At 46.9% G+C, this 16519-nt stretch overlaps 1 protein-coding gene across 1 annotated transcript; it reads left to right on the forward strand.

Annotated features, from left to right (window-relative positions):
- Positions 1 to 8897: 8897 nt before the first annotated feature.
- LOC308460243 (uncharacterized protein) lies at positions 8898 to 11613 on the forward strand. The gene is made up of 2 exons (XM_080976337.1): positions 8898 to 9728; positions 9814 to 11613. The coding sequence occupies exon 2, from the start codon at positions 10022 to 10024 to the stop codon at positions 11078 to 11080; it is 1059 nt and encodes a 352-aa protein (XP_080832463.1). The 5' UTR covers positions 8898 to 9728; positions 9814 to 10021; the 3' UTR covers positions 11081 to 11613.
- The last annotated feature ends 4906 nt before the right edge of the window (positions 11614 to 16519 follow it).

Consider the following 16519-nt stretch of genomic DNA (forward strand, 5'->3'; position numbering starts at 1 on the left):
TTCTTGCGTTGGTGAGGTTGCGCCAGGAGTGCCGTGTCCGGTCCTGGGCACCACGTTTTGAGAAGGACAGAGATTGACAAGCCGATTTGTGCTCGGAGGAGGGTGACTAAGATGGCAAGGGGATGGGAAACCAGATTGCATGAGGAATGGTGGATACGTTTAACTTGGAGAAGAGAAGTTTAAGAGGACATAGCTGCCTTCAGACAGCTGAAGCGCTGTCATACAGGAGATGAAGTAGATTTGTGTTTGCAGTTGTTGCTATCGACAAGGCAGGGCTAGAACCAAGGAACGGAAATGGCAGGCAAGCAGATTTTTGGCTGAGCATCAGGAGAAACGTCCCGTCACCAAGAGCTGTTGGTGGAACAGCATGCAGAGGGAGGTGATGGGCTCTTCTTCAATGGAGGTGTTTAAGTAGGGGTTAAGCAGCCATCTGGCAGGGAATTGGGCTAGAGGACATCTATGCCACTTTCCTACTCTATGGAAACATCCACATCATACCTTTAAAGCACATTGCTTCCCTGAAAGATTTATGGGAACTATAGTTTGCCCTTTAAAGGTAAAGGTAAAGAGACCCCTGACCATTAGGTCCAGTCGTGACCGACTCTGGGGTTGCGGCGCTCATCTTGCTTTATTGGCCAAGGGAGCCAGCGTACAGCTTCCAGGTCATGTGGCCAGCAGGACTAAGCCGCTTCTGGCGAACCAGAGCAGCGCACGGAAACGCCGTTTACCTTCCTGCCGGAGCAGTACCTATTTATCTATTTGCACTTTGACGTGCTTTCGAACTGCTAGGTTGGCAGGAGCAGGGACCAAGCAACGGGAGCTCACCCCGTTGTGGGGATTCGAACCGCCGACCTTCTGATCGGCAAGTCCTAGGCTCTGTGGTTTAACCCACAGCGCCACCCGTGTCCCGATAGTTTGCCCTTTACAGAGCTGCCATTCCCAAACTACAATTCCCAGAATTGGGGGGGGGGGAGGGATGTGCTTTAAAGGTATGGTGCTTTTGCAGCCTAAACTGAAGGGTGGCTTAATGAAAGCCAGGCTTTCACTCCTTTTCTGTGTGTTTTCGGTGGCCACCTGTCTTGGGCTCTCTCTCCCAGGTGTGATAACGAAAGATGAGGAAGATGTTTTTCTGAAGCCAGCTCACTGGCTCGCTAGGGTGGCAGCAAGCCAGCCAGCAGCTGTAATCCCAAACTGAGATTAGAAACCCGACTGTGTTTATTCGACACTGGAAAGCAATCCAGTCTGTCTGCTTTGCTTTTTGGCTGGGGAGAGTTGTCTTTGCTGCAGGAATGGTGGAGGAGAAGAAGCCCAGGTGTTCCCATCAGAGCAATGGGTGAAGCAAAGAGAGGCCTTTTTGGTGTTCCAGGTATGTTTGGAAGCTGAAATGGGGATGGGGTAGCCATGAATGTCCTTTGGTGCATACAAAGCAAGAAGGAAGATTTGGGTGAGTCTGCTTAGGTCCATTGGAGCGGTAGATACCCCAAGCAACTAACTGTGCAGTGAGTTTTAACAAATGAGAAGTTGGGAGAGGTTTGTGGCAGAAAACCACCAGTGCAAGGCTCCAATCTGGATTGGAAGCCTGTTCCACACTGGAACCACATTGGTCCTTTTTCTTCAAAATTAAATTGGTTGATTTAAGCAGGTTTTTAAAAAAGCGCTTTCTGTCACAATGTGTTGTTTCGCCCTTGGAGACTTGTGTCAGACAGAGACCCTCCAAGTCTCCCTATTTTCCAGGGACAGTCGTGGATTTACAGAAGCCACCCCTGTTTCTGATTTGATCCCAGAATGTCCCACTTTTCCTTAGGATGTCCCTAGTTTCATCAGAGAAATGTTGGAGGGCGTTATGCGATCTCCAAGCCAAGGAGATGGATCTAACACTGTACAGCCTTTAGAAGACCTCTGAAGACAGCCCTGTATGGGGAAGTTTTTTAAATGTTTCATGTTTTATTAGGTTTTAATATATATTGGAAGCTGCCCAGAGTGGCTAGGACAACCCAGTCAGGTGGGTGGAATAATAATAATAGTAATAGTAATAATAGTAATAATAATAATAATAATAATAATAATAATAATAATAATAATAATTTAGGGTGTCCCTATTTTTATTGGAGAAATATTGGAGGGTATGTAGACATGGCTGCTTGCATTCATTCTCTTGCTGCTCTGAACCGGGGCAACCAAATTTACAGGAGAAGACGTAATAGAGAAATCATGCTCTCTCTGTGTGTGTCATAAAGAGTGATAAGAACACAGTGAATCACTTGCTCTGTGTAAAATGTTCCTCATCTACGCTCTCACATCCTTTAAGTCTGTGGCTTTCTAATTAATATCTGTGCTCTAATTGCAAGGCTCCCTTTATTCTTGGGAGTGGGGCACAGGCCTAATTGAAGTCGTCATCTTTGATCCAAACTCCCTGGTCCCTAAACAGGCGCTGTCTGTTGTTTAATGAACATGACTACCGTCATTTCCTTAATTATTATTGGCAAGAGGGAACTGCAATAAAACGCTGCAGCGTCGAGTTACCCTGTTCAGTGTTCTAGCCAGCCAGTTCCCTTTCCAGGACATCCCATCCTCTTTTACCTATGTTCTTCTATCTCTCACTCCACTCAGACAGCATTTTGCGGACACTGAGCATATCTGGTCCACCTTGGGCTGTTTTTGGGTGCCCCCTCCATAACCACAGTTTCTGCATCCCTAAAGTATAGATACATTTATTCTGCTTTAGTGAAGCCTCTGGTCAAATAGGTTCTGCAGGTTTTAAAATCCTGTCCCCCACCCCCCGAAAAAACCCTTAAGATAAGTGTGCACACTTCAAGCAATGATCTCTCTTCCGAACTCTTGTTCTCTCCAGGCTTTGGGGGGGGGATCTTTAGCCTTGAATCAAGCCTGTGAGGCAGGTTTTGCTGAGACGTACCATGGCGCTGTGGGTTAAATCACCGAGCCTAGGACTTGCTGATCAGAAGATCGGCGGTTCGAATCCCCGCTACGGGGTGAGCGCCTGTTGCTCGGTCCCTGCTCCTGCCAACCTAGCAGTTCGAGAGCACATCAAAGTGCAAGTAGATAAATAGGTACCACTCTGGCGGGAAGGTAAACGGCGTTTCTGTGTGCTGCTCTGGTTCGCCAGAAGCGGCTTAGTCATGCTGGCCACATGACCTGGAAGCTGTACACTGGCTCCCTCGGCCAATAAAGCGAGATGAGCACCGCAACCCCAGAGTCGTCCGCAACTGGACCTAATGGTCAGGGGTCCCTTTACCTTTACCCTTACTGCTCTTGGGCACAAAGATACTGAGCAATGGACTATCCCTTCACCAAAGCACTATTGCTGTCTGCCACCTTTCATTGCCATTTTCCGCCTCTGCTCTGGTTCGCCAGAAGCGGCTTAGTCATGCTGGCCACATGACCCGGAAGCTGTATGCAGGCTCCCTTGGCCAATAAAGCGAGATGAGCACTGCAACCCCAGAGTTGGTCACGACTGCACCTAATGGTCAGGGATCCCTTTACCTTTTTACCTCCTATGTACAGCTGAAAGGTTCTTCCTCAAAAAGGCACTTTGGTACACAGGTGATTTTAGAGTAGTGAAACCATCAGGAAGAAGGCATTCCTTAACTTTGTTTTTCTCATTCTCTTCCACTTTTCTGTTGCAAATTTCTCCCTTCCCCATGGAGATACAAAACTAAGTATATGTGAGCAGTGCTTTTTTTCTAAAAAAAATGTTTAGGGTTACTCTCATTTTCCTACACATACTGAAATACTGCACCTCCAAGAGGCCAAACTTAGATTCACAAAATGTTCAAGGGTATGCGTCCCCCCCGAAAAAGCACTGTATGCGAGTAAAAGTTTGGAGCTCTGTAAGAAGAAAAATAAGGGAGAAGGACATAGGCACTTTGGAGCAGAGAATCGGGCTGGGCAGGGGAGATTAAGAACCCCCTTCACTGCTTCTCTACTCCAGATGGAATCCCCCCACCCGCACCACAAAAAACCTGTATTTTCCTAATAGTATGGTTTTAAAATGCAGTCATGGTTTGTTCCTTGCAACCAGTGCTATTTTTCTAGAAAAGTCACCATGAAAAATAATGGCAATGGTGCCCACCTGAGAGGTGCCAGAACTGAGTTCTGGAATGTTCTGGCTGGGGTGAAAAAAAAAGCCTTGCTTGCAGTATCTAATCAGGTCCTGAGATGCAGGGGGTTTCATAATTAAAAGGTAAAGGGACCGCTGACCAGTCGCGAATGACTCTGAGGTTGCGGTGCTCATCTCGCTTTACTGGCTGAGGGAGCCGGCATTTGTCCGCTGACAGCTTCCAGGTCATGTGGCCAGCATGACTAAACCGCTTCTGGCGAACCAGAACAGCACATGGAAACACCGTTTACCTTCCTGCCGGAGCGGTACCTATTTATCTACTTGCACTTGACATGCTTTTGAACTGCTAGGTTGGCAGGAGCAGGGACCGAGCAACGGGAGCTCACCCCATTGCGGGGATTCGAACCGCCGACCTTCTGATCGGCAAGCCCAAGAGGCTCTGTGGTTTAGACCACAGCGCCACCCACGTCCCTTGTTTCATAATTAATCTGAGATTAAAGGGTAGGCATGAACCAGATGCAAAGATGAAGAGGTCTCCTGCACCTTTAATTAATAGCCCAGCAGAATTTCAGCAGAAGCAGGGCAAGCAATAAGTGCTGAAATCCTCTCTACTATTAAAGGTGCACGAGCCCCATAAACACGAACCACGTCTTTCCATGTTCAAGCCAACATGCTTGTCAGCTACATCATATTGACTCTTAATTTAAGATCCGTGGACATGATCCACCTGCAGTTAAAACTTTCAAATCCCATGAATTGAAATGAGCCTACAAGCCTACATGTATTCCTGCTCAGGAGAAAGTCTCATAGTTTTCAGTGGAGCCTGCTCCCAGGTAATTGCATCTAGGATCACAGCCTTAAATTCCTACTTAAGTCTGCAATCCTGTGCCAAGGAAGCAATGCCCATTGAAATCAATTGACATTGTGTGCCCCTTGCTCCGTTATGTCCTATCTGTGAAATTTATTTTGACCACATGGAGTCACTCTCCCTAAGCCTGTAGGAGTGGGTGGGATAGGAGCCCGAAGAACTACATAGTTCATCTCCGGCTGCAAAGCTGGAAGACCAATTTTTAGAATTAAAACTGTTAAATGACCTAAATATAGATGAAATGAACAAGTGGCTTTAGCTGCCTCTGTGACTTGGATTTGTTTGGTTGCTTGTTTGTTAGTTTTGAATTAATCCCAGCGACCAGCTGTTGAACTAATATGGTTGCATAAGAGCAGAACTGAGTACTTCTGGGCATAAAATGAAGAGAGACAAAGTGGTTTAGACCACTTTCTCAACTTTGTGATGCAGAGTTTATAGAATAGCTTTGGGGGAAGAAAGAGGTCTGGTTTGTTTCTTGCTTCATACCTGGTTATCCTATGAACCATGTTTTTTTTCCTTTTGGCTAACCCATATTCTTAAGCTATTTTTAATACAATGGCAATGTATGTCTCTCTCTCTCTCTTTTAAAAAAGGACAGATTTGTACATGTTCATTTCTAGATGAACACTTAAAAGTAAAATAATAAAAAAGTAAATAAAACCGTAATATTTTTTTTAAATCCTGTAAATAAATAATAATTTGGAAACAAAAGGGGGGGGGGAATTATTTTTCGAAATGAAATGAAACCTACAGTAAGGTGGAAAGATAATGTTTATTTTGGTATATTTATATTTGAAAAAAATTCTCCTTCTTTTTCCAAGTCAGATCCTCAAAACCAATCTTACGTAACACATGTGCGTCTATAGTCAGTAGAGATAAGGCACCCAGCCTCCCTTTGTTGCATAGTTGTATTGCTGGGATTTTTAAAATATACTTTAACTGAGAAAATGAATGCTCGGCTGAGCTATTTGTGACCATTAATGTTAAAAATCTGGCAATGGAAGATTTCTGTGGTGCCTCCACTTCCTTTGATGCCCTAAGCACATGCTTATTTTGCTTAATGTTCAACCCAGTCTTGAATACAGTGGTACCTCGGGTTACCTACGCTTCAGGTTACATACGCTTCAGGTTACAGACTCCGCTAACCCAGAAATAGTGCTTCAGGTTAAGAACTTTGCTACAGGATGAGAACAGAAATTGTGCCCTGGCGGTGCGGTGGCAGCAGGAGGCCCCATTAGCTAAAGTGGTGCTTCAGCTTAAGAACAGTTTCAGGTTAAGAACGGACCTCCGGAACGAATTAAGTACTTAACCTGAGGTACCACTGTACTGGAGAAAAAGCATACAGGGCCCATACTATTATTTGGAACCCACAAACAGCTTTTCTTTCAAAATAAAGGAAGGCTAGCTTAAGTACACATTTTTTTAAAAAAAGGGGTTTCTGAGTGTGAGTGATTCACAAAGGCTCTGTTCTCCTGGTCCCCTGTCACCACTCGCCACCCTCAGTGATGGAGAATGGGCTGCCTTGAAACCGCCCACCTGTTCTGTGCATCATCATGGCCCTTTCAGATGTGTGGCTGAATGAGGCACTTTGTGCTTCTGGTGAACAATTAGAACACCTTGTACTCCTCAAAGGGGGAAAGGAAGAAGCTGAGCGAGGGTCTGAATCAGCTCAGGGGGAACCTAGCAATTGCCGTAAAAGGGGGAGAAATGCAGAGTTTATGAGATACTTGCCCCAATGGCCCGGCCAAATGCAAAACCACGAATTTCTTCAAGTGGAACCGTTCGAATGGGTTTGAACATAAGAAGAGCCCTCTAAGATTAGGTCAAATTAGATCTCCTACTCATAGAATTATAGAATTGGAAGCAGACCCTCCAAGTGTCGCTATTTTCCAGGGGAAGTCCTGGATTTACAGAAGCCGTCCTGGTTTCTGATTTAATCCTGGAATGTCCCACTTTTCCTTAGGATGCCCCTGTTTTCGTCGGAAAAATGTTGGTGGGTATGGAGTTACGCGACCTCCGAGCCAAGGAGAAACGCAACTATCTTTAGAAGATATATGAAGGCAGCCCTTTATGGCGAAGTTTTAAAATGTTCAAACGTTTTATTATGTTTTTATATATGTTGGAAGCTGCCCAGAGTGGCTGGGGCAACCCACTCAAATGGGCAGGGTATAAATAATAACACTATTCTTATTCTTATTATTATGATGGAATAGGACGTCCCTATTTTCATTGGAGAAAGGTTGGAGGGTATGTAATTTCAATTGCACAATATTGACCTCATTTGGTGTCTTGTATGCTGAAGGCCAAATGCATCGCTTGGGTCCCTCATTGTCCCTACTCAGCCACCCTCCTCTTGGGAATTAACAACATCCCAGATGTGTGAACAAGCTGGGGCTTGAAGGTTTAAATTTGCAGTTGATCAGTTTTGGCCTCTGCCAGCCGTAATCCCTGCATATGTGCACATTCTGGAGCAGCTGGTGAAAAATCTGCACGAAGGTCAGCCTCGTTCTCCTTCTCCAGCCTCCATCTTAATACACATAGGCTGAACTCAGCCCCTTTCTGTGACAGTCTGTCCTCGGCTCTAGGACCGAGGGAGCCATTGGCAACGTGTCCTGGGATGGGTCCCTTCCTTTGGAGCTGATGGGGTCCAGCGGGCTTTCCTAGCAGTAGTGGGCAGCAGCAGGAGTACCCCGATCTGTATTCGGTAGTGAGCCAGCGCTTAAATTTCCCACAATGCCTTGGTACCATGCTACATGAGGGGAGCATTCTGGGAAACCAAAATGGTGCCTCATTTCCTCGGTGTTGATTGGTGGGCACAGCAGTGGGGCTGGGGCCCTGGCGGTTGCCTCAGCATGCCTTATGAGGACCTCACAGGCTATAGGGGACATGAGCCCCCACTAAGGCTCACACACTTCATCAGGGAACCCACAGCCAACCCTTGACCTGCTGTTCCTCCTCCTCATTGTTATTATTATTATTATTATTATTATTATTAAATTTTATTTATACCCCGCCCTCCCCAGCCAAGACCAGACTCAGGGCAGATAACGCCAGTATAAAAACAATTGATTGAAATACAACTTAAAAACAAGATTAAAATACAACATTAAAATGCAGCCTCATTTCAGTAGGAACTCAAATCAAAAACTTTTTGGGGGGTGAAAAGGTCAAGTTGTGTTGCTGCTTGCTTTTGCTATAAGAAAAACTGCTCCCTTTCCCTTATGGGGTATTCCAGAGCCCGTACAGAGTCCTTAAGTGGGTTCCCTATCGGCAGGAGAATACAGAGGCCCACCAGAGTATATTGAGAAGCAAAGCGGCTAGTAAGCCTGATCTTTATTCAAGGAACTCTTGCAACAGAGTCCCCACTCACTACATGCAGGAGGGAGGAGGAACCCTGAACAATGGTGCGTCGGCCCTTATATAGACTTTTGAAATTGCCCACCCTGTAGCCCAAGACCACCCCCCAAAACATCATACATACATCACAGAAGGAGGCGGTCAACAGCAGAAATCCTGTCTGCCAGGATACCTTATAATGGTCACTGATGGCATTACCTGGGCAGCCTGGCCATTCTTTTGTGATGGTTAATACTTTAGTTCCTGAGTCCAGGGCACAGGCTCACCCCATTCATACACAAATACGCCCTTTATGGCAGGATTTGCAAGCAAAAAGACAATGGGAAGGCTTTCCCCATTTGCCTCCCTTATTGCAGAGGAATATTTGAGAGTCAAAATGGCTTCAGGATTGCTCTCCCATACTATTTCAGACACGCGGTTCATATATTTAGATACGTGTGCATTTATGAATCTTTATTCTATATCTGAGACCTTAAAATTCTTGTTACAGATACAGAGTGTATCTGAAGAAGTGTGCTTGCACACGAAAGCTCATACCAAGAACTAACTTAGTTGGTCTTAAAGGTGCTACTGGAAGGATTTTTTTATCTTAAAATTCTTATAACACTTTCTTGCCTTCTCTAAGTGAGTGGCAGCGCTGGGAGTGAGGAGGAGTTTGTTAAGGGCGCTGGCCGTTCTTGATTACATGGGTAAAACAATATAGGTTGGCATTTTGATGCCAATGGCTTCATGTGGGTGCTGTTGGAGGGGGGGCACCCCTCCCAGAATAAACAAGCACCCTCTGTTGCTTCCTGTGGTGCATTAAAGTTCATTTACAACTTTAAAGCGCACAGAAGGACACTTTGAGGGCATTTTAACTGTTCACAGGTAAAGCTATTGCTTGCTGTATGGAGTGCTTTGATTTCAAGGTCTGGCAACCAAAGGAGGGTAAAACAGAGAAAATGGTTAGGGGTCTGTTTACCTAGACCCCTAAAGCAGGAGTCAGCAAACTTTTTCAGCAGGGGGCCGGTCCACTGTCCCTCAGACCTTGTGGGGGGCCGGACTATATTTTTTGGGGAAAAATATGAACATATTCCTATGCCCTACAAATAACCCAGAGATGCATTTTAAATAAAAGGGCACATTCCACTCATGTAAAAACATGCTGATTCCCGGACCGTCCGCAGGCCGGATTTAGAAGGAGATAGGGCCAGATCTGGCCCCCGGGCCTTAGTCTGCCTACCCATGCCCTAAAGTGATTACAGGCTAAAGGCTTCCCTTGTTCATATTCCAGTCATTGCTGCCTCTTCCCTCTCTTTCATTTAGTGCCTCTCTCTGGAAGATCGAACTGAAAAACCCTGCTCTGGTCCCCTGCCGCCCTGTTAGGCTTTCAAGGATCCAAGCCGCTGGAACTGGAAATAGAGAGAAAGAGACCAACGAGATAAGGTATGATTGACACATCTTGCAGAAAGTGCTGCTGCTCCAGTTACAGGCCTCTCTGATCCGTTTCTTCCTCTCTGGTTTGCTCAAGTTGCCTGTTGTCCTCCAAGGCGAAAGTCCAAGGAAGCTCTTAGCTAATCACTCGACAAAGAGCTCTTTGTTATGGATTCCTCTGAAGAAATATGACTCTCTGAATCGAATGAGGAGCGCTTGGTGCTGTGATCTCCATTCCTTACCAGTTCAGCCGAGGGCTTTGCAAGTGCACAGCAAAAGCCAGACCTCCACCAGGCCTCCTGGAGATGTCTCCCTTCTCCGTAGCCATCCTGTTGTCGTGCGCCCTGGTGGCACAGGCCTCCCAGGCTTGCCCCCACCCGTGCACCTGCTACGAGTCCTCCAGTTTCGTGGACTGCCACAGCCGCCACTTGGCCCAAGTCCCCCCAGGCGTCCCTCACGACACATGGATGCTGGACCTGAGGCACAACAACTTGAGTGGGCTAGAGGGAGGCGGCTTTGATGCCCTGTGGTCATTGAGGATTCTCCTCTTGTCCCACAATCCCATTGTGAGAATATGGCCCAACGCTTTCAGGACCCTGGGCTTTCTGGAGAAGATGGACCTCAGCCACAACCTCCTGGTCCATCTGCCGCACTACTTCTCGGACGACTTGACTTCTCTGAAGGAACTCAAGGTGTCCTACAACCACCTGGGAGCCTTGCGGTTCAACAGCTTGCAGTACCTGGAGAACTTGGAGAAGCTGGACCTGAGTCACAACCGGGTGACTTCTATTGAGAGAGGAACTTTCCGGGGCCTCTCCGGGCTCAGACACCTCTACCTTCAGTCTAACAGGCTTACGGTGCTCTACAACGGCTTCTCCTTCATGCTCCAGAACCTTGAGGTCCTCCTTCTGAGCAACAACAACATCAGCGCCATTGAGCTGGAGGCTTTCATCTCCTTGCACAACATGAAGCTTCTGTCCCTGACGGGCAACCAGCTCATCCACCTCAAATTCAAGACGTTCCTGAACATCCAGACCATCAGCACCCATATCCAATTTGCAGGCAACCCGTGGATTTGCGACTGCGACCTCCAGCGTGTTTTCGGCAAGATCATGAGTGTCCGGCACCTTCACGTGGATGACTACGAGAACATCACCTGCGCCAGTCCCTGGCAGCTGGCAGGGTCACCCCTCACGTCTGTGGACAGCCAGCTGTGCGTGGCAGAGACCGCCACTGTCCTGGTTATCACTGTCACCGTCTTGGTGACAGTGATCGCTGCCATTGTCATGGCAGAGAGGAACAGGAAGAAGAACCAGGGCAAGAACTGGAATGAACCTGAAGGTCCCTTTGACTCAGAGAAATGAAATTGGGTTGTTGGGGAGGGAGGGACCACTAAGTAATATAAGTTGGCCTTCTGGTGTTCTTCAAGCTCTGTCTTACTCTCACCCATAACTCTGGGCCCTCCTATTTGCTATGAGGTTGGAGTGCTAGCCTGCTTCTCCCATTCCAACCCACCCCCCTCATTCCTTGTAGTCGTAGCTCCGCCCTATCTCAAACCCTGTAAACAAATGTCAGGATGAGGCTGCCCTTGTGTGGAATCACTGTCCCATGACACTCACTTCTTCTCCTTGAGAAGGTGACTCTAGGAAATGTATACCTCAGATGAACCTTCTCATCTGTCCTCCCTTTCGAGTTGAGGGCCAACATTTATGTGTCCAGGGCAGCTGTCTACCAGCTCCATCTGGTGCACTTGCCCGCAGACTGTATCGCCAGAGTGGTGCATGCTCTGGTTATCTCCCGCTTGACTACTGCAATGTGCTCTACGTGGGGCTACCTTTGAAGATGACCCGGAAACTACAACAATTCCAGAATGCAGCATTTTGAGGAGGTGCAGATCTCCCCCTAGGAACTCTGTGTAGCTAATAGGTTGTGGCTTTATGAAGTGACCTCTTCTGGGCAATAATCTCTACATAGGCTGAAGGTTGGGACGTGGGTGGCGCTGTGGGTTAAACCACAGAGCCTAGGACTTGCCGATCAGAAGGTCGGTTCGAATCCCTGCGACGGGGTGAGCTCCTGTTGTTTGGTCCCTGCTCCTGCCAACCTAGCAGTTTGAAAGCACGTCAAAGTGCAAGTAGATAAATAGGTACCGCTCCGGCGGCAAGGAAAAAGGCATTTCCGTGTGCTGCTCTGGTTCGTCAGAAGCTGCTTAGTCATGCTGGCCACATGATCCGGAAGCTGTCTGCAGACAAACATCGGCTCCCTTGGCCTATAGAGCGAAATGAGCGCTGCAACCCCAGAGTCAGCCACGAATGGACCTAATGGTCAGGGGTCCCTTTACCTTTACCTTAGGCTGAAGGTATGTATAAAGCTGCCTTAGATCACTGGTCCATTTAACCCCCCATTGTCTCCTCTGACTAGCAGCAGCTGTCTACGGCTTCAGGCAGGGCTCTTCTCCTGACTGTGGTACATATTGCATGCGCCCAGTGCCCGATTTACATATAAGCTAAACAAGCTATAGCTTAGGGCCCCACTCCCTTGGGGGCCCCAACAAATTTAAAGTAAAAAAATACCTGTATGTACATTTCCAAAATATAAGATAAAAAAATTAAATTAAATTAAACCTACATACAGCAACAGTGTTTTGTGTTGTGTAGGATCCTATGATGTAAGTAATGGGCCTCCAATCATTTTATGTTAGAGCTTAATAATTATTTCACTATTAATATACATCTTCTTTTCTTTTTTTGGGGGGGGAATATTTTATTAGTTGAATATAAGATCAACATATAATCAAATACAAACAATATATTTCTTCTTAATTGTATTTCACTTCAACAATTGCTTTGATAAAATACATACTTTGTTATGTGCAAATGGCTTTAGATACCTATTAGGTCCGTAAATTACCGTATAGCAGATATTCAACACAAAAAACAGCGACAATTTTTTGTTGACAAAGGACAGCTGGACATATAAAGGTCCCCGTTACCTTCAGTAGCTTAGGGCCTCGTCAAACCTAAATCTGGCCCTGCATGCGTAACAACTGCTTTACCGGTGAGCTGTAGGCCCATTCCTAAAGGCAGCTTCTATAATATTTATCATTCAGTTTGACCCCATAGAACCAAAGACTTGTGGAGTTGAAAGGGACCCTGAGGATCATCTAGTCCAACGCCCTGCAATGCAGGAATACGCAGCTTTCCCATACGGGGATCGAACCTGCAACCTGGGTGTCGTCAGCACCACGCTCTAACCAACTGAGCTACCCAGGCCCATGTACGATGTTTCCTCATTGGGCAATATTCCTCGCTGTCGTCATGTTTGATGAGAAGAGCCCTGGCGAATCAGAAGAAAGGCCCGCCTCCTCCACCCTCCTGTTCTCACAGTAGCCAACCAGGTGTCTAGAAAGAAGCTCACTCCTGATGAGCCCCAGCAAGTGATACTCAGATGCACACCACCTCTGGACTAGGAGCCCTTGGTAGCACTTATTCTCCATTAGTTTGCCCAATCCCCCTTTGGGTTTGCAGACATCACTACACCGTTTGGTAGCAAATTCCAGAGTTTAACTAAGTTCTGTGTGAAGAAGTACTTACTTTCATCTTTCCTTAAGCATTCAGCTTCGTTGGATGAATTCTGGTTCTACTGTTATGAGAGGGGGACAGTTGGGTTATCTGTATCCACTTGATCTAATATTCCCTCTATGGCAGGGGTAGGCAAACTAAGGCCCAGGGGCTGTATCCGGCCCAATCACCTTTTAAATCCGGCCCACGGACGGTCCAGGAATCATCGTGTTTTTACATGAGTAGAATGTGTCCTTTTTAAAATGCATCTCTGGGTTATTTGTGGGGCCTGCTTGGTGTTTTTACGTGAGTAGAATGTGTCCTTTTATTTAAAATGCATCTCTGGGTTAGTTGTGGGGCATAGGAATTCGTTCATTCTCCCCCTCCAAAATATAGTCCGGCCCCCCACAAGGTCTGAGGGACAGTGGACCGACCCCGTGCTGAAAAAGTTTGCTGACCCCTGCTCTAGGGAGTCTCCCCACCCCCAATAACCTTCAATTAACTTATCCCCTCTTGCTCCAATATACACAAATCCACCTTGGGTTCTCTTCCAGTCTCAGTAGGTTGGTGATTTCCATTTGGTTGTATTAATATACTGCCCTAGCGCAGGAATTAAATATTTGAAAACTGGTGCTGTTTCTCATTGCTGGTTTCTTTTCCCTAGGATCCATTAACAAGGTGAGGGTAGCCAATGGGTCTCAAACCCTGGGTGGGTTGGGAATTTAACACTGCACATGAAGACAGGCTCCGGCGGATTGTGTGGATGAGACCAAGGGTGGGTGGGTGGGTCCAATGACCGAGAAGAATAAATAAATAATTGGCATGCAGACCAGGAGGATAAAGTCATCATCCCTGCTGTGAAATAAGTGGTGGTACAGTGGTACCTTGGTTCTCAAACTTAATCTGTCCCGGAAGTCCGTTCCAAAACCAAAGTGTTCCAAAACCAAGGCATGCTTTCCCATAGAAAGCAGGGCTGTCTTAAGCATGTGCGGCGCCAGAGTGCAGATATCCACCCAGTGCCCCCCCTCTGTTGCCCAGTCCCAGGCAAGCAGGAGGGCAGAGTCGGCTGCCTGCCTCAGCGTCTCACTGGCTCGGTTGCCCTCGAACTTGCAGCGCAGAGCCGCCTGCAGCAGAAGAGCCTGCCACAGTGCTCCAACCGATGGGCGGGCTCTTCCCCAGACTCAACTCTCAGGCCCCGGACTCTCGACCTGGCGTCCTTGAGAGCCCAGGGCCCAAGTGCCCTGCACCCCCAGCTCCTATGGGTAAGATGGCCCTGATAGAAAGTAAGGCAAAACAGATTAATCTGTTCCAGACTTTTAAAAACAACCCCTAAAACAGCAATTTAACATGATTTTTACTATCTAACGAGGACACTGATCCATAAAATGAAAGCAATAATCAATGTACTGTACTATAAAACAAATAAGACAGCATTGTAGATGATAAAAATTTAATTTCTCCCCCCTTACCCGCACTGATGATAGTCATTGCTTGGATGGGGGGGGGGCTTTTATCCATTTCCGCAGTCACACCATCAATCAATCAGTAGCTGAACTGGGTTCCACACAGTCACAAAAACAAATTAACCGAAAAAGCCTCAGAAACAAAAACGCAAAATAAATAGCAAAAACAAAAACACCAACCTGAATCCATTCTGGAAGTCCATTTGACTTCCGAAATGTTCGAAAACCGAGGGGCAGCTTCTGATTGGTGCAGGTGCCCCGGAAACAATAGCCAACAACCGCATTGGACGTTCGGCTTCTGAAAAACGTTTGAAAACCGGAACACTTACTTCTGGGTTTTCGGCGTTTGGGAACCAAGGCATTTGTGAACCAAGGTACCACTGTACTTAGTCCTTGCCTCTCCCTGATCCCATTGGGAGCTGCCTTTAGCATCCTAAAACAGATGCTAAGCAGAGGACATCACGAAATATGATAGGTGGGGACAGCTCCTCCCATTATTTAAGCGCTTGATGTGATCTAGATTGGGAATGGGCAGAAGACAGACGGGAATCTGCTGGTAGATCTCTGAGTGATTTGAAATACTGTACACGCACAGGGATTTTTGACTCTGAATTGTTAAAACATTGTTCCTAAACCTCGGCTACCTTGCGGGAGGTCTTGGAGAGATGTAAAGGCTATGGAGTAAATTCAGAGTAAAGGTAAAGGTAAAGGGACCCCTGACCATTAGGTCCAGTCGTGACCGACTCTGGGGTTGCGGCGCTCATCTCGCTTTATTGGCTGAGGGAGCCGGCGTACAGCTTCCGGGTCATGTGGCCAGCATGACTAAGCCGCTTCTGGCGAACCAGAGCAGCACATGGAAAAACCATTTACCTTCCCGCTGGAGTGGTACCTATTTATCTACTTGAACTTTGAGGTGCTTTCGAACTGCTAGGTTGGCAGGAGCAGGGACCGAGCAAAAGGAGCTCACCCCATCATGGGGATTCGATCAGCAAGTCCTAGGCTCTGTGGTTTAACCCACAACGCCACCCGTGTCCCTAAATTCAGAGTAGGGTCCCTAAAACAGTTGGATGCTTCCAGCAACTCCTGCAGCCAAGCTGGAGCCAAACTTATTGCTCCTCTTTCTTTTGGAACCATATCAGCGAGAAACTTTTGCATCTTTTGGAGGCTCTCTGCATGTTTTGGAACTGTGGTCATGCATAGGGTCTAAAACAGCGCATGTCTTTTGCATCTGATTCTGTCCAGGGTGCTAGGAAAACATGAGGCAGACCTTGCAAGTCCGAGGTCTGCTCTGATCTAGAGGCACCCACTAAAAAGCAGGCACAATTCCTCATCTTATTCCGTTCATGTTTCCATAAGCCCACATTTTCACACCAGACGCTGTTTCTCTGCAGGGACTGCAGTGGGAACACAACTGCTGCTGTGATTTCCTGGATCTATTTTGTCCACGTTCCTGATTTGGAAAATGAACATCAAATGTACTGCTGGAGAACTGAATTTTTTAAAAAGAAAATGAAAATAATGAAAATACTATCTCATGCCCCAAGCCAATGTCGTTATTCTAGTCAAGTGCTCATTTCCATTGCCCGGAGACTCTGAAGTGCATCTTCAAGTCAGCACAATTCAAAATACATTCTGCGATTAATTTGAGAGACCCAGGCAATTGCCCTTTTTTTTGGTACATCAGGCGGCTTCCTCCAGCCAAGCTGCAATTATCCGCCGAAAGAGCTCAGATGCCCCCATTCAATCTTCTGCCTTCTGATTGGAAATGTGAAGTGAGGTTACG

The sequence above is a fragment of the Podarcis pityusensis genome (genome assembly GCF_964106645.2).
Source record: "Podarcis pityusensis genome assembly, chromosome: 13".
Lineage (NCBI taxonomy): Eukaryota > Metazoa > Chordata > Lepidosauria > Squamata > Lacertidae > Podarcis > Podarcis pityusensis.

Coding starts and splice junctions, on each gene's coding strand:
- LOC308460243 (XM_080976337.1), top strand. CDS start 10,022: ATGTCTCCCTTCTCCGTAGCCATCCTGTTGTCGTGCGCCCTGGTGGCA.